The sequence below is a fragment of the Phalaenopsis equestris genome, unplaced genomic scaffold, assembly GCF_001263595.1.
Source record: "Phalaenopsis equestris unplaced genomic scaffold, ASM126359v1 Scaffold000002, whole genome shotgun sequence".
NCBI classification, from domain to species: Eukaryota; Viridiplantae; Streptophyta; class Magnoliopsida; order Asparagales; family Orchidaceae; genus Phalaenopsis; species Phalaenopsis equestris.
In genome coordinates this window covers 38098316-38117788 of record NW_018164444.1, presented here as the reverse complement: position 1 = coordinate 38117788, position 19473 = coordinate 38098316, and the positions used below count along the sequence as shown (strand labels likewise).

Genomic DNA, 19473 nt, shown 5'->3' with positions numbered 1-19473 from the left:
TGCTATATTCAATAGATACTTCAACTGTTGTTTAATTTCATGTTTTTGACCCCAAAATAAAATTCTACTGCCGCCGCAGTTTTAACTCTTATTTTTTTACATAGGTAATTAGAATTTCATAAAAAAAGATTTTAATGCTTGCCTCATTTGCTTTAAGACAAGCATGATTTATGTGTCATCTAATTAACATCATTTTTTTCCTAGTTCATGATTAGTCTGTGTTTTTCCTTGTTTTTAATTAAATTGTAGATGTATTAGTCTTGGATAAATTTAATTCTTTACTCCAATATTTTTGGGCTATCTATTATGAATAGAGGCTAAAGGCTATGTAATAATGAATTGTGATAATTATGGTTATTAGAAATGACTATTTGATGTTTTCCATTACTTCTTGGACCTGCATAGTTTTCTTATTGCTCGTTTTTTTTCTATATTCCTCAATTTCTAGCTTTTGCTAGCCTTGTGTTGTAACTTTATGATAATTGATATCAGGGCTTAACTTTTTGCGGATAATCATCATTGATGACCCAACAAGATAATGATCTACATGTATTCATGAACCATAATGAAGGCTCTAGTTTCCACTGATTGGATCAATCAAAGATCCAAAGGCCAATTAGGTTCGAAGTAAACCAAATGGGTTAAGTTTGACATCACCAAATTTTTTACCAAGCTAGGTTTAAGGGGTCCTAAAATCAAAATGTGTATGAAACACTTGTAGACACCCTAGGTAGACATCTGCCCAAAAGATATAATTTATAATTTATGGCGAGTCCACAAATTGAATTAACAAGCCTGAAGTCTTTTGGATCAAGAATTTATAATGTCTTATAATGAAAATTCAGTTCTGGTTGCATTCTAGATCTGTGATTTCAGCTTTAGACAGACACCATGCAAGCAATAACGTAGATAATCTTTCAGCCCCATTTATTAATGCATGAAGTATGCCGGTTTAATTCGTTCTTTTTCAGAGATGCTGCTCTTAGGGGTGCCGAAAACCAGATAAGAATAATTACTATGAAGCTTAGTTCAGCTGCGGCGCATCACCAGGTAGAGAGAGAAACTTGGCAAAAGAACCTTGAGAGTGTAGAAGAAAGCTGGAGAGGTAATATCTTTATAAACTATCTTTTGATTGTTCTTTTAAGGTTGCAAATTCTGTAGATATATATTTAGAAGTAGAATGAAATGCTTGCAGTAAAATATGCTGCGCTAGAAATTGCCAAACCTGATCACACTGGGAGTGATGCGCTGAGGGAACTGGAAGAGCTTAAGCTGCAATATAAGAAACTCAAGGTCAGTACACTAGTTTTCATGCTTTGGTAATTTTTGAACCTGATGGTAAAGATGTTTGCAGGAAGAGCATGAAACTTTCTGTGATATTGCTGAAACAACAGTTGAAAAGAAAGATGCGGAGATTTTAAAACTTGTAGAGGATATCAAAAATCTTTCCAATGCATTGGAATCAAGGCCAAAAGTATGCATATGTACCACTTTTTTTTATTTTATACATCTTTAGTATTGTTTCTCTCTTGCAAGTCCACTCTTATACTTTTTTCTTTTATTTATACAATATTGTTTTGATGATTAAATCTTGGTATATTGAAACTTACTTGATTTTGGTATGCTATTAAGTCATCAAAAAAGCTTATCATTCATGAAAGAAGATTGTATTTGTCTCGCTAAAAAGCTTGTGCTAGATTCATTTGTTTAGTTAGCGAGGCGATATTGAATGGTTATTTATAATTATGTTTTTCTAATGAGCAGAATATAGTTTTGCTTAATAGTGTTGGACTGAGAATAGGCTTGATATAAATAAATTTCCTTTTAAATTAGATATATTTTTTTTTCATATTTTTTGATTAGTTAGAATTTTTATAGAATAATTCTATTTTGTTGAGCTCAAAATTGAACAAGCCAAATATAAACATGATGCTCTCAAATAATTTTAAACACAAGTCAATTTCAAACAAATATGAATTTTAACAACTTGAATATGAACACATGGTAACTTTGCTCAAGCTCGGCTCATTGACATTCCTATATGGCTCAATGATGACTTGAAACCAAGTGTTCTAAATGCAAACTTTATGTTAGACGTTCGAATTTAAGTTTTCATTGAAAACTTTAATCGAAGACTGAAAGGCTACTGAAGCCTTAATGGCTATGTTGGTTGTCAGGAATGTGTGAAAGTAATTGACAACAGGCTTCAATTATCAAATCAATCCTTGCATTTTTTATAATCAATAAATTGCATTACTTTTGATGCACGTCAGAAGATCCACGGTAGTTGAGTGATAAATTAGTGTCTCATCGTAGTACGAGATCCAAAACACATAAATAAAAAGTAGCGGGATGAAACAATACTATTTTTACTTTGAAAATTCTGTGAAGAGAAAAAACCATGTGGTCTGACCCAATAGAAGTAATCCACTAAGGAATTATAAATACATTAGTAGGGCTGTGAATTTAGCTCCAAGATCTTTAATTGCTCGAAAATTGATTCCAATTTTGGCTCGGATCAAAATAAATGAGCCTGACTATGAGCCAAAATTTGGGGATTGAATTTTTTTCGATCCGATTTTGAGCCAACCACAGCTCGGCTCAAAATTATATCTTTAACTTTCTTAGTGATGTTATAACTGTGAATTTAGCGAATATAGCTCGAAGATCGTTAATCGCTCGAAAATTGATTCGAATTTTGGCTCAGATCGAAACAAACGAGTTGAGCTAGGAGCTAAAATTTTGGATCGAATTTTATTCGAGCTGATTTTGAGTAGACCCCAGCTCGGCTCAAAATTTGATCATCAACAACCCTATACATAAGCCCACTTTCCTCTTGAATTAGTGAAGATGAAATTACAATATTGAGGTACAATGAAAGCTTAATAATAATAGTTGCAATGGGCTATAAAGTTCGTAATCAATTGTTATGGCAGCAATAATTCACCATGAATGTTATAGACAGTGGCTATCGCGCTAGCTTGTCATAGATGTCATAATTAAAAGCTCTGGTAGTAGCTGACCACGTAGGTCGTTCAAGGTACCTTTAGGAACGTCGGTTGATCACAACGAATATAGCAGGCGGCTGAAATAGTGTTCTTAGGCCGCAGAGGTTGGAGTTGAAAGTTTCATGAGTTGTTAGTCATGTAGGTTGTAATTGGTTACATAAGCCATAGTGGTGAGATGTAATAATATCCAAAAGTCACAGAGGCTAGAGTTAACAACTGCATAAGTTGTGACCCATGTAGGCCGTATTTGGCTACATGGGCCGCCTTAGTGAGCCGCAATTATATATGTAGGTCATAGAGATCAGAGTTTGGAGCTGCATGAATTGTGAGTCACGTAGGCCGTAATTTGTTGCATGTGTCATAGTGGTGAGTTGCAATAAAGTTCGTAGGCCACAAAGTCCATAGTTGAGAATTGCGTGAATTGTGAGTCATGTTGGTCGTAGTTGGTTACATAGGCCATAGTAATCAGTCGCAAAAACTTCTGTGAGCCACAATGGTCGGAGTTGGGAGCATGAGCTGTAAGCCACATAGGGCTATAGTTGTGAGTTGCAATAACATCCACCGATCGTATAGGTCAGAGTTGAGGGCTGTATGAGCTGTGAGTCATGTAAGTCATAATTGGTCGCATTTACTATAGTGGAAAGCTGTAACAACTTTCGTAGGCCATAGAAGTTGGAGTTGGGAGCTGCATGAGCTATTAGCCACTAAGGTCGTAGTAGTGAGCTATAATAATGTTTGTAGAGCACAGATGTTAGATTTGAGAGTTGCATGAGCTGCGAGCTACGTATGTTTTAGTTGGCCGCATAGGCCCTAATGGGGAGCTGTAACAATGTTCGTACAAAGCAAATGTCAGAGTTGGGACCTGCATGAGTTATGAGCCACATAGGCCGTAGTGGGGAGTTCTAAGAAGAAAATTTCAGAAGTTCAAATGTTATCTTATTCGAAGTATGGTGGTTGTAAGCAGTTATTATGGACAGTTATAGCGTACTCGGGGTGTGTTGTTTCACCATCTTTAGAGTGCATCATTGTATCATCTTTGGGGTGCGCCATTACATCGTCTTCAAGATACGTTATTACACTATTAATGGGTTGTGTTGTTACACCGTCTTTGGGGTGTGTTACATCGTCTTCGGATTATATTGTTACATGTATGACTTATTGACTTCAGCAAGCAGGGGACGGTTGGTGGTGGTCAACGAAGGCCTACAGTGGTTAATAGTGGCTGACGAGCGGACGCTGACAGTGGTTGATGGCTATGAGTGCAAGAAATTTCATTGGGTCTTCAGTTCAGAATAGCACTGGAATTCAACTCATTCTTCTCATGGTCCAGGCGTCAAGCTCTTGCTCCAGGTCTCCCACCTTGGTCCCTTTCATAAAAAGGGTAGGACTGTATTTATAGTCTGTAAGTGGCCTTCTTTTAAATAAGGAATGAATCTGAACCATTTCATCAGACGACCCAGAGAGATTCGCACAATTGGACGAAATTTTGTGGGCATTTAAGTGTCTTAATTATGTCAGAATTAAGTGATTTTGATCTTATTGAAGGTGTCTCATCGAGATACTCGATTTGAGTACAAGCTCGTCAGATTTGGAATTCATATGGCCTTCCAATTAGCCACTTAAAGCTTACAAAAGTAATTTAATGACTTAATTTGGGTTTAATTTGGCTCGGATTATATCAGTATGGTGTTATTGTGTTCGTCTTGTCGAGTCGGTCGATTTGATTGCAAGTTTGTTGAAATCAAAGTTCTGGATGATTTTTAATTTGAGTGTGAATGTTTCTTGATAAAAAAAATACCTTGAGATTCATGCCAAATGACAAAATTCGTTGATAGCGTATCAACTTTCATGACGGAAAATTGCATTTCTTTCCCCTTATCTTTCATCTAAACAGGGACTACTATATCAAACTCAAGTTATTGTCTGCATATTAGGTATCAAGATATGGGTATTACACAAAACAAATTGCCCCTAAAAACATAGGAAAATAAATCCTCATCCATTTGAAGTTTGGATATTTTTAGTTATTTTATCCAAATTCGGATAAGGTCATAAATCATAAGTTTGGTTAAATGGCACGAGATAATTGATCTTTTTCACAGCTCAAGGCAAATTGACTAGTTGATTTAGAGATAGAGAATGAAAGATTTGCCAATCTTGATGAAGTCAAGGAAGAAGAGAGGAATATGATAGAAAATTCTAGGACAAAACCTTGGAGGAAGAGGCCATGTAGATTTCACGACCCGACTCGGGGCTTGAAATTAATCAGGACAGGTACAAACAACTTGATGGTGAGAAGTAAGTTTTCTATATTCATTTTCTATAACTAGCTATTATCAAATGAAAGAATCATTAAAGTAATTAAATTAAAGTAGTATAATTAAATTTACATCATTATAGGTTGTTCTTGTTTTCCATAAATATTTTTTCTTCTGTTTCTCTACTTTAAATAAATTAATTACACCTAAAAAGTTGGTTTAAAACAACAGTGAGCTAACCAAAGTCAGTGAATGCTCACTCCTAAACTACAGTAATACAAAAAATATTATACATGTCAGTTAAGTCTTTAATAAATCAATGTAAAATTTACGATATTTTATATTATTCAATATGTTTTACTATTATAATAACGTATTTATATCATTTTATATATGTACAACCGTCAAATGAACACCTTCTAAAAATTATATCAATTAAGGTACTTCAATATCAATCATTTTTTTTTTATTTACATGCAAGGGTTCATTAACGTTCCCCCGTTAGTACCATATAGGGGTGACTACATAACTAAGCATGCACATCTAGGTATATTATAAAAATTACTGTTTAATAATGATTATTTCATTCTCATTTGCGTAACAGTTAATATACTTGTATAACGTTCAATATCTATATTAATAACTTATCTATATCATTTTACATCTGTACAACTGTCACATGAGCACCGCATAAAAATTATATTATAGGTACTTCAATGTCAATATGAAAATTATGAACAAAAATGCAATAAAATCATAAATCATGGGTTTTTAGTAATTTCAATATAATTAGTGATAGTAACTGTAAATGTATATGGTCTTGAAGAAGCAAAATATTACCATAATATAAAAACATGAATACTCACATCGATGATGATTTATTTGTTCTTTGATTTGTCTTGATTTCGACTATTCTAAAATTTATTCCTATAATAAATATGATATTCATATTACTAAAATTTGATTTATTCATATTATTTTAATTAATTATTAATTTTACATTATTTATGCATTAATTTTCATCGTTTTACTTTATGAAGCCCTAATTACCTTTTTTATAGTAAAATTTATTAAATAAATTATATATAATTTCGAAGTTTGCCTGGGTCATTCTTCCTCCTATCACTTCACCTCCTTTTATTCCCCCCAAATTTGAAATTCTAAACCAAGAGTCCTAGTTTAACAAATTTTATATTAACATTACAATATATATATATATATATAGGAATGACCTGAGTCTATTAGACGAGCCCTGACCATCCCTAGGCGTGTTAAATATTTGAGTATCACACCCTACACACGGGGGGATTTAAACCAGTGACCTGAAGGAACTTATGACCTTCAGAGAGGCTGCTCCACTAACAGGCCACGAAACACGCACAAACATTACTATATATATGTATATATATATATATATATATATATGGCTTTGTTGTCGCTCTGCTAGGGTTTCGCCTTTATGGCAAACCCTGGTTTTCTGCTCCACTGCATCTTTTCGTCGATCAAGCACTGCTCGTCTTTCGTCTTTTTCGTCGCTTCCGTCTGTTTCGTCGTTGTCGTCGAGCGTCGCAGCGGCTCGTATTTCGTAGTCCCAAGTAGGCTTGTGTTCCTCTCCAGCGGCTCGATCGTCCTGAGAAGGCTTGCATTCGTCGTGCTCGAGGGCGTCATGCGTCAATCTTCTCAGCTGCCTCGCCGAAGTTCCTTTGCTTATCTTTTCAACCTCTGCTCAATTTTGAAGGGGTTTTTGTTGATCCTCCTTCGACTTTTGCTCTTTCTTTTACTACAACTTCTGTGGCCTAACGATGCGCTTCCTTCTATTGGTGATGACTTCGAACAGAACGTATGTTGTTGCCCTTGTGGGTGCTCACACCTCAGGTACTCTTAAATCGTGCTCCTTTCCTCCTTCGTTTGCATTGGCGGAGGACATCAAGAAATCTGGTAGGAAGAATGAGAAGTCATTAATTTTTTTTAAGAAGCAGAATGTAATCAGTTTGCTTTCTCGTGTCGTTTGAATTTGGTCGGGAAATTTTTTTATGACCATCCCAAAATGGAGCTTATTCATAAAGAATTTGAGCTCATGCACCTTATTTGGGAGTGAAAAATTGGACTTTTAGATGGAAGACACATCCTTATTCAACTAACTAATGAAGAGGATTACACATGCTTATTTGCTAGAAATTAATTTAGATTGATAACAGAACAATAAAGATTTTGAAATTGTCGGTGAATTTTGACCTACAGACGTAACTACCGGTCATTTCGGTCTGGATTCGCCTCCCTGGTCTGAAATTTTATTATTTTACTCAAGAAGTGTTGTACTTTATTGGCTCATCCTATAATAAGCCACTCAAAACGGACATTTCTACTTTTAATCTTTCTCGTCCCTTTGAAGTCAGGGTACTTGTTGAAAAAGACATCACTTCAATCGCTTATGAGGAAATTTGGTTAGACACACAACATCATAGATGACAAAGGATTGTAATTGAGTTTTTCCCTTCGTATTGTTTGAATTATCGTATATTCGACAACTTCATTTCTCAATGTCACCATCTATACCTCCGTCTAAGACCAAAGAAGCAAAGTGCTCAGCCAGAGGCAGTGATTCCCCCTTCTAATTTTCTCCAAGTTATTGACACTATTGATCATCAGAAGGATACTCCTAAAGATGTCACTATCCTCGCGGGTAATATGTCACACAAAACTCATGATGGTGGTCCCCCTTTGCCTCCTATGGATTTTGTGGGGGCAGAGGAGACATTTCATACTTCATTTGTCCTTGAACCTATCATTGATGTAACCGGTGATAATATTTCTGCTGCGTCTCTACCGCCTCATTAGAAGAGCAAGTTGTTACTGTTAGTCAGACACATGGGGCGCAACAATCTACACCTGTCCAACAATCTTCAGACCAATCCATTGATCAGATGAACCAAGATTCGAATGAGGAATGTCAGGTTTATACATCCATGAAGAAAAAGAAGAATGCAAGTCTGCTACCAAACTTGATGAATGATACATTGGTTGTTTCGGGTAATAACAGTAAACTTAACAACTTGTTAGCTGACTCCCATCCTAGAACCAGAGGTAGAGGCGATGCTAAATTGGATCATTAGCAAGCTAACCGATACTGCGAGTTTTGGCTGAATTTTGGCGCACAATTTCTATGTCTACTTTTTAATCTTAGTTTTTTGGGTATATATGTATTTCCTACGTGTGAGTTGTATGTCGATTAGTTAGGGTGTCAATTTGGGCCCTTTTATTAATATATATATATATATATATATAAAAAAAAGAAAAAAGGTACAGGTATGTTGGATGAAAGGACCCAAATTGACACCCTAACTAACTGACATACAACACACACGTAGGAAATACATATATACCCTCGCGTCCTCTTGGCGTTTTGCCCTTGTGGGGAAATTTCTTTACGGTCACCCAAAATTGGAGATCATTAGGAAGGAGTTTGATGCTATGAAATTATTGGGCAGTTGGCACATTGACCTACATGACAGTCGACATATACTTATTCAGCTATCTCACGATGCCGATTACACTCGCATTTTCTCTCGAAAAGCTATCAAGATCGACAATCGTTTTATGAAAATTCTGAATTGGACTGTCGGTTTTGATCCAAAAGCGGAGTCCTCTATCATTCCAGTTTGCATAAAGTTTTCGGGGTTAAAATTACATCTGTTCAACATGAAAATCCTCTACTCTTTAACAATTGTTTACGGTAAACCTCTCAAGGTAGATATTTCTATGTTTGTTGTCACTAGACCTTCTGTGGCTTGTGTATTAGTTGAGAGATATATCACTCAACCAAGTCCGGATGAGATATGGACTAACACTATTCACAACGGGTATTGACAAAAGGTTGAAATAGAACCACAGTCTCCTTATTACTCACATTGTAGTATGTTTGGCCACAGTTCAAATATTTGCTATCGCTTGCATCCTCTTCTAGGACCGAATATCGCTAAAGATCAGTCATCTACCATCATTGCTGAGAAGGTGCAATCCGATCATCCTTCCAACATCGCAGTTCTAGATGAAGAACACCTTATTATAACTAAAGATCCAAATGTGTTGATACCACTTACCGTTATTGAAGAAGTCCCACATACATGCCAAGACACAACAGAGTGATCTTTCGACCAGAAAGAAGATCAGCTGGTACAACAAGTAGTTGCCTCTAATGTTCAAGAACCTACACATATTCTGCACAATTCAGGTCATTCTGCTGATCAGGTGAGTCAATCCTCGGATGAGGAATGACAGGTCTACACGAGGAAGAAGAACAAGAACGGAAGACGAGTCGAGCTAGGGAATCTATTGGATGATACATTAGTTACTAATGGCAATGACACTCATCTGACCAATTTATTAGCTGACTTCTTCCCTACAACTAGAGGCAGAGGCAAGGCAAAATTGGGTCGCTCTCCAGCTACCTGATACTCCTATTTTGGCACTTTTTAGTTTTTATTTTTATAGATCTCTTATGTATTGGCTGTATTTTCTCTTTTTTCAAACCATTTGATATGGTGATTTTTGTGTGGGTTGGGTACCATTTTTGGGATCTCCCACAAAATCTATCTGTGCCCTACTTTTTATTTAATATATTTGCCTTTGGGCTTTCAAAAAGAATACATACATACATATATATATACATATATATACATACATATATATATACATATATATATATACATATATATATATATATATATATATATATATTTTCGCCTCATGGCGAACCCTAGCGTATGCTACGCTATTTTATCTTCTACTCCTTTTGTTCGCAGCGGTTTTGTCGTCTGTTGCAGTGATTTCGTCTAGTCGCAGCAATTTCCTCTTTCGTCGTCTGCTTCGTCTCGTGTCGTTCGTCTTGCTCGAAGACGGAGGGCAGGATTTCACGCCGAATATTTCGTCGCCTCATTCTCAAAGAAGGAAGCGATTTAAGGCGTAACATGTTTCGTCGTCCTGTACGCGAAGACGTCGACTCCTGTGTCACTACGCTTCGTCTCCTGTCTACGGGTTGTATTAGCAGGTTTCGTTTCTTCCTTCACAAATTCGTCACAAATTCTTCCTTTGTTTCTTTGTTTGGGACTTCGGCTACGTTGTCGCGGTCCTTCCTGTGATGTGATCTGAGCTCCGGTTGAAGTTATGACTCAAACCAGTAGGTACCCGTTGTTCGACTCTGCTTTATGGCTTTTGTTCCTCCTTTACCTCTGACTGCTTCAGTTTAAACCTTGGGAAGGCTTCTTATGTTAATATGGTTGGCTCTATGGGATCAGATCAGGTTTTCCCTTGGGTTTACCATCAATCATTCGAAGGTCAGGAGGACTGCAACCTTATCAAGAAGACGGCTAGGAAGAGTGGTAAATTGGCTCTATTCTTCTTTGATGTGTAAGTTTCTAACCTGGTTAACAAGTTCAAATTCGCCTTCATTGGGAAGTTCCAATCGGGGCATCCCAAAATGGAAATCATTCGAAAAGCTTTTGAAGATCTCAAACTATTGGGACTTTGGAAGGTCGACCTCTTTGATGAGAGACATGTGATGATACAATTATCTAAATTGGAAAACTATGCTAAAAAATTTTCCAAAATGTTTATGAAAATAGATGAAAAATATATGAAACTGCTTAAGTGGTTTCCTGAATTTGACCCTAGTCAAGAACCATCTATAGTTTCAATCTAGTTTAAACTACCTGGCCTAAAGTTGCACTACTTCAATCACCAAGTCCTCTATTCTATTGGAGCTGTGCTAGGGAGATCTATGAAATTGGATACACCTACCTTCAATCTTATCAGACATTTGGTTGCAAGAATTCTTGTTGAAAGGGATATCACCCTCTCTGATGTGGACGAAATATGGCTTGGTACTGCCCACAATGAGTATTGATAGCCAATTGTTGCAAAACAAAGACCCTACTACTGCAATCACTTTTAGGCACACCCCTGTCAAATGCTTCAGGCTTCACCCACATTTGAGATCGACAGGTCTTAATAACATTATCCATTTGGAGGAAAATATAGCAGACATTGTTAATCTTCTAGATATGTCGAATGAGAATTTGACTCATAAGGCTACTCTTCGCCAACCAAACCAACAGCTTCCGCCTACTGTTGTTGAGGCAGCTCTTACTCATATCACAAATTCTAAGGATTTTGTTGTAGTAGATTCTAACCGAAGTGTCTTGGAACCACCTATTGCGAGAAAAGAGGGTACTTAAGTTCTGGAGGAGTGTCAGGATCAAGGTGTGCTGCAGGCTGAGTCAGATCAGCAGTTTACCACCATCGAGGATCCACCTATTGTTCAGACGGGACTACCTCTAGCAGATGATTGGCAGGTTCACGAATCTAGGAAGAAGAAAAAAGGAATGCCACATCTCAGTAATTCTCAAGATGACTGTATCATTGCTTTGGGCGGAAGCCCACATATCAGTATGTTGCTGGACTCCCTCCCTAGATCCAAGGGAAGAGGAAGCGTTTTATCCACCGACTACACACACCATGATTATGAGTTGTTTCTTTTTATTATATTTTGGGGAATACGTGTACTTGTATTCCCTGTGAGTGGGCTCTTTGTATCCACTCACTAATCCTTTGTATCCTCTCTTTTATATCAATGAATTTTGCCTTTTCAATGTATATAATTTTGTTATTAAATTAGTTAAATAAAATTTATCAAAACTTGCCTTTAAATCTTGGTCAAGCCCTAATCTGCATGTGAAATTCGTCTCCTTTCTACATGGATGAGAGCGGTTACACAGGTTCCTCCTCCCGCTTATAAGCCTAGTGTGCACTAGTGTGCAAATTAAATAAATCATTATATGTGTTGAAAGGATCTCCCAGAGCATGGTTTGAAAGGCTCACCAAGATTATTCTTGCCAATAAGTACTATCAATGTTAGGCTGATCACATTTTGTTTATGAAATCAAACCAAGAAGATATGATAGTCATCCTTATTGTTATGTAAATGACATTCTTACAATTAATGGCGTGAGGGAACTTGAAATAAGCAAAAGAATAATGGTTTTGGAGTTTGAGATCAATGATGTTGGAATTTTAAAATACTTCCTTGGAATGGAAGTGGCTAGATCCAAAGAAGGCTTTGTCATATTCCAAAAAAATTATATCATTCGCTTATTAAAGGAGATAGGAATGTTGTGGTATAAACCATCAGATACTTCTATGAATCCCAATCGATGAGCATCAAAAGGAGAGGGTAAAACTCCAGTTGAAAAGGGGATGTATCAAAGACTTGTCGGGAAACTTATTTATCTATCACATACAAGACATAACATTATTTTTTTTTTGTGGGTGTGTGAGGCAACATATGAACGATTCAAATGAAGATCATTTATAAGCTGTCTTTCGAATTAAGATCTACGCTAAAGCTAGCTGGGTGGGAGAACTGATTGACAAAATATCAACCATGGGTTACTATTCATTTGTATGGGGTAATCTGGTTACTTAGATAAGTAAAAAAGCAAGTTTTGGTGGCAAGTAGTGTAAAATCCATGTATCATGCCCCGGCCCTAAGAATTTGTGAAGGGGTGTGGCTAAAGAAATTATTGGTCGAACCACACATGGAGAACAAGAGAACTATTAAGACGTTCAGTGGTAGACAATCAACCATCATTATTTCAAAGAATCTGACAGAGTCAAACACGTAGAGATTGACATGTACTTCATCTCTGAGAAGGTTAATAGATGGGTTTTCCAACTAAGCTATATCCTAACTCAGTATAAGATTGTTGACATTTTTACCAAAGCTCTACCTCGGCACCACTTTAGTGATCTCAACAATAGGTTTGGGATGTATGAAATATGCAACCCAACTTGAAGGGAAGTGTTGATATGCATGTATGTGGGCCACAAGAGCACACCCACGGTTTAAGAAATCGTAAGTCCGTCGCTAGATTTGAGAGAGAGAAATTGTATTTCTTTTAATTATTCATTATTTTGTTTTGTTTATTTCATTCTTATCATAATAATTTGAATTTTCCCCCCAATTTTATGAGGGTTAGTTTGAGTTGTATATATATATTTTATTTGCTTGTGTTAGTTTAATGAGAAAATTAGAGTTTTTCCTAGAAAGCTCCTCCTAAATTTCACAATGAAGAGTAATTCTTTTTCTCCTCTCAAAACCTACACTGTTGAATACATTACATGTACATGTTGGATACATATAAAACACATTGTCTCTAACATGCCTTGATACATGTTCAACATGCTCGATTTTGTTGGAAGCATTTCATGACAAAATCAGGATTTGACACAAGCTGGGCTAAAATATTTGACAACTGACGAGGATTCATAAATTCCACTTGGGCTAAAATATTTCTTTCATTTTTAGTTTTTTAATAATTATAATTGTTAAGTTTTTTTGTGAACTATATGTATATGATATCATTTTTCACCAGGTTGTCTTTAGTAGAAACTAGAAAGTATTATAAATTGTATATTTCATATTAATAATTTATAAAATATAACATTTTGTTCATTATACTACTTTTCATGGCTATGTCGTGTTGTGTTTATGTTGTACCGTGCCATTGTGTTTTTTCTTAATCTAATAATCTAGATTTGAATCAAATTAGTTCATGGGGACCAATATGCCCATCAATTGTTCAAGGGGGCTTTTATGTGACCATTGGTGCTCAGCTTATTATGCTTGATTAATTCATATTGGGGCTAGCTCAAAAGCTTGAAGAACAGCTAATTCAATAATTCAAGATCCGAGTCTTTGATTCTTTTTGGAAAGAATATTACTCTTGATCATACAAATTTATGTTATGATGCTATAAGACATCTTTTGAGATTGCAACCCATGGAATATTTAACTTTGAGGTTATTCTCAATAGTTATTGTTCAAGTTAACATTCACATAATAAATAACATTTTAACATGTCTGCGAGGTGCCTTGAATTAGAAAACTTGAGCTCGCTTAAGCTCTAGATTAAATTTTAAGTCTTCATAAAGTCTCTTTTCTATTAAAAACATTAATTTTATTATTTGAGTTCAATTATTCAAATAGCTTTTTTTTAATGGTAAATTATCAATTTTTCTTTTCAATGAAAATACCCATACAAGTGAAATGTAGAGGAGATTTAAAGAAAAAAGTAAAAGGATTCCTAACAATTTTAAATCAATATTCAGCCAATAAGATTTTTATGTGACAAATAACAAGCTTGTATATGTCATGACTCGACACAAGGGCTTGATATATACTAAGGCAAGTGCAGGCAGTTGGATTAAAAATTCTCTTTATGTAACATTCAAAAAATTTACAAACATAAATCTTCTAATCTCAAAAGATTCAACTAAACCATTGAGTTTTATTCATAAATTTGTCATAAAATGCATCATTTTTCTTTATTGTACACTTTCCAAAATACAACTCATACAAAAAAATATCATAGCATCTATCTCTGGTTAAAATTCGTCTGTCATAAACAAACTCCCCTCTTTCACCCATTTAATTTAAGAGAAGCTTTCTTCAAACTATTTATCATTTATTTAAATTAATTTAGTGTCATAATTCACATTCAAACATATGCATGAAAAGATGTGTTCACTTTAGAAAAACAAAAACTAATGATATTTTTATGTGATATTAAAAGTTGGGGTGTTTATTAAATAAATATTTAAGTTTATGCATTAGATATATAAAAACATAGGAATTATGTTTTTTTTTATGTGAATCCTACAAAAATAATCACCTTAAAGGAATAAGAAATCTCAATTTTCATATTTTAGAATTGGCCTTGAGCCTCTTGTTCTAGCTCGACCCTCCACTCCTGCTATACATTTTTTTATTATTATTATTTTTTTTTTTTGGCTTGGGTGTCCGCTGGACTCATCTTGCCAGCTTGAGCTAGCCGTCCTCTTGGTTCTTTTGTGATTGGCAATTCAGTCTTGGGCTTCTTCGCCGATGCCTCCTTCTGTCTCTCCTCTCTGTTAACTTCCTCTACTTTGGGCATCATTTGGTCTCTGTAGAATGTAAGGGCGGGAGAGAGAGACAGAGAGAGAGAGAGAGGAAAGGAAGTAAGGGAAGGAAAGATAGCAGGAAAGGAAGATTAGCTGAATTTTTTCAGCACGATAAATTGAGAAAAGAGAACATTACAATTTGTAACTTTTATTTTATTATTAATGGTTCTATTAACATAAGGATCATATGAATTGTTTTTTTTATATCGTGGATACCTGCATGCAATTTACCAAGATGTCTATATTATGTTCATTTATCATATAGTCGCTACTTCACATATTTCCGCACTTTCCATTGCCTTTATTTTTTTTGTCTTAATCTGTTATTGGTTTTTCCGGTAGTTTGTCAAGAGGTAAGTATTTTTATTTTATTTTATTTTTTTTTCTGAACTCCATATTTTATTCTCGTGCAGGTCAATTTTTTGTCCTAATTTTTTTCTATTACTAATGCAATCTAACAACAGAAGGCATTTAATTTTATTTTATATCCATCTTCACCTTAAGAAGCAAGCTTTAAAATAACCTAATTTTTGTTTTCAGGTTGACCAAAATGTCAGTCCAGATTCAGGTAGCCTGAAAGTTGCATTTGAAGTAAATGAAATCCCTTTGAAGGGCTAGTAATGCAAAATGCACAATTTAAAGGTTGTTCTTGATTTTTTTATGCTTGGTGTTGTTCAGCTTTTATGAAGCAGGATGAACATATTTTAAGTGTAGCTGCGGCAGAACAACAGATTCTGGTATCTTCCAAAGCTCACTTATCATAGTTTCTATTCCATCAGAATATATTTAAGTCATCCAACAGCGAAATATTTGAGATAATTTTGCTACTGTATGAATATTGTGTTTCATTTCCCTGTCTTTGATCACTTAAACCCGAAATGTTTAATTCTCCCTCCCTGAGTTTGGAGTTGAAAATTTCTTGCTTTGCATATCATAAATTTGTTTTGGTAAATCTATGTTTTTTGGCTTTTGCAATTTTTCCTTTCCATCATGCTGATATTTCTGATTACAATTTTAAATATAGCTGCTTGCTAGACAGCAAGCTCAGAGAGAAGAAGAACTTGCACAGTCACAAAGGCACATCTTGGCTCTTCAGGTGAGCTCTGAAACACATGATAATATGCTCCTCTGAAGCATTATATAACATTTCAAATTCACCAGGAAGAGATTGAAGAGCTGGAGCGAGAAAATCATTTGCACAAACAACAGGTATGATTCATTTTTCTTCATATGAATTTTATTTGCCTTGAACACGATCTGAACTAATGTGCTTGTCTCACAGTTTTCCAAATAAATATCATCTAATATTCCACCAAGTGCTTTTTAGCGTGAATTGCTTTTTTTTTTTTTTGGTCACATTTGTATCATAGATCATAGAACACTAGGAACCACTTTAATTAAACTATGTTCCTTGTAAAGGGGAGAATACTGAAAGCTTCATTTTTCTACTTTGTTTGATATTCTGAGTCATTTACTTTCTGTCTACCTATAATTTGTGGCCAACTATTATTAATAGGTGATAAGGTGTTTTCTGCAATTATCTAATTTTATGACGACTGTTCCCACCAAAGAACTTCTGAAATTTTTAGAATCATTCCTGATTTTGTCAAATATGATTTGCAAAGATTACTTCTATTCATACTTTCATGGAAAGATTGGTTTGTTTTTTGTAATTCCGAGCAGGAGGCAATGTTGAAGGAAGAGATTCGTATTGTGGAGAGATCAAAGAAACGTGATGGAGTAGATATGACATATCTTAAAAATGTCATACTAAAACTTCTTGAGACAGGTATCTGCAAATTATGTCTCTCTTTTATAAAATTTGGGAAATTTAAGTACGTAGCACACGATTCTTATGTATTTACATATCTCACGCCTAATTATTCATATTTGCATATAAACCTATGCATGATAATTAATATTATAGATTTGAGTGTTATGTGTGTAAATATAAAAGGTTAGGTGTGAGATATGTAAATACATAAGAATTATGTGATACGTATGTAAATGTCCTTAAAAGTTCATTTCACATCGTTTTCTTAAAATATTGCACGACTGAGTGAGCATGCTTGTGAAAATCAAAAGCACCCAACAGTTGAACCTGCCTCCAAATCAGTTTGGTCCATATAAACAATTAGCATTTTGAGAGAATCCGATCAACCCATAAAAATCGATGCTTGAACCATTTAACCCTTAATATGGGAATGGTTGTACTCATTGGACTAGAAGTTGAAATGAACAGATGATATTATAACACAATTTATTTGGATTTAATTCACATGCATTTGTAATACTTTATGATATTTATCTTACATATGTGCATATTATCACTAATTTATTATTAGGAAGATTTACATACATATCATTTAATTCATATGTATTTACATATCTAAACATCTAAAACTTAATTTTTTTACAAATATGCCAATCTATCTATGCTTGAAAATGTGTATTTCAATTTTAAAAGTTAAAATAGTGATATTTTTTAAGTAATACGGACTTTTTGGGTGATCTAAATGTAAAAAAAGAAAGGTTTAGCTGTTAAGTATGTAAATACATAGGCATTGTATTGATTATATACAATTAGAAATTTTTCAGCATTATAAACTGAGAAAAGACAACATTACAATTTGTAACTTTTATTTCTTTATAAATATATATTACATCATTTAAATAATTTTAATTAATTCTATAATTTTTAAATTTCACAGCCCGTCTCAGGGTTTGGAACTTTTTAAGGTGACAACGGATGGTCAGACGGTGATAATTAAATTTTTATATTTTTATTTTTTAAATTGAACGAAATAATTCTATTGACGAAAATCAGAAAGCTAAATCCTAAAACTGTACCACTAACAATCTCATAGCACATGAACAAGAATATTGGTCACATTATCAAAATATAACATTTTTTTTAGTTAATAAAAAACCGACCATCACTGGTGTTGAAAATCGAACCAAAAGTGAATTCTATATGCTACAAACTTCATATTAGGAAGATTATCAAAAACCTCTCAAATCCACTTTTTAAGATGCGAGCCAATTTTTTATATAATTTCCACTACCTAATACCCGAGATAGAAAGATGTTGAATAGTAGTAATGGGAAAGGACTCCACCCAAAATCTGTTAGAAATAAAAGTATTCAGTCTTTCTAAATCATTTCCCCTAGCTCAAGTGCAAAGATTGCCTTGAAAACCCATATCACAAAGGTCATTCTCCACAAGGAAATCAGAGAATTCTATCATCCTTGAGACATATTGTTAAGATATCGTGAAGCCTACTCTCTGCAAGAAGGACAGTCCAAGCCAGGTAGTAGATGAAAAAGGCTACTCAAATTCACTTATGAAATAAAGAACATAAAAGAAATAACCCCAATATCCACTTTCCACGAGATTGAAAGCTCCTCAAATTCACTATTCTGCAAGAGCATAAAACTAATTTTATGAAATTTTATAATTTTATGAAGCATCTCATGGCTCCATTAAGCTGAAATGCTACATAATTTCTCAAAAAAATTAACCCAATAAATTAAACGGTTGTTTCATATCTTCCCAAATTTCAACCACAAAGATTCATATTAAACCTCCACCTAAATTTGTTTGTCAAATGGGTGACTACACTGTTAAGTGACAAACTATGGTGCCACAACCAATAGCAATTGCTTACATATCTTACCCCAATTCTATTTGTAAAGAACACAAATAATATGTAAAGTTCAGTAATAGTGCTTCTAGACAAGTGCACAAATAATTAAGCTCTGAATCCCGTACTCCAACAGTTATCACCAAATATGTAAAGTTCAGTAATGTTGCTTCAAACCAAGAAGGAAGAAAAAATGAAAACGAACTACACTGCCAAAAAACCAAGCCAGCCAAAGAAATTTGAGTCAATTTTCTCCTTTGGAAAACGATAAAATAAGCCAAAGAAACCCAAATGAAAATGTCAATCCCTTGAGATTTTTCACAGAATGCTTTCCACTACTCACACAATCATTTCATCATAAACGAGGAAAACAAGCCATATAAAGAAAATGTCAACCTTTGATATTCTTGAAAGAATGTTTGCTGCTACTCACACAAAACCAATTCATCAAGAATTCACTTCAAAATTAGCAAGTTACAGAGCACCACACCATACTTAATCGCAGTAGGGCTGTCAATTAGGCTCGTTGTTCTTGAACAGCTCGTGTTCGGCTTGTTCGTTAAGCCG

General features: G+C 34.7%; 1 protein-coding gene across 1 annotated transcript in view; it reads left to right on the top strand.

Annotated features, from left to right (window-relative positions):
- The window catches only part of LOC110025995 (protein GRIP), a 39589-nt gene that overhangs the window by 17550 nt on the left and 2566 nt on the right, over window positions 1–19473 (top strand). Inside the window, exons 13-20 of the mRNA XM_020726728.1 lie at window positions 972–1105; window positions 1196–1293; window positions 1355–1474; window positions 15803–15830; window positions 15941–15999; window positions 16287–16358; window positions 16424–16471; window positions 16946–17051. Coding sequence (XP_020582387.1) covers window positions 972–1105; window positions 1196–1293; window positions 1355–1474; window positions 15803–15830; window positions 15941–15999; window positions 16287–16358; window positions 16424–16471; window positions 16946–17051 — 665 coding nt within the window. The remainder of the gene's footprint in view (window positions 1–971; window positions 1106–1195; window positions 1294–1354; window positions 1475–15802; window positions 15831–15940; window positions 16000–16286; window positions 16359–16423; window positions 16472–16945; window positions 17052–19473) is intronic.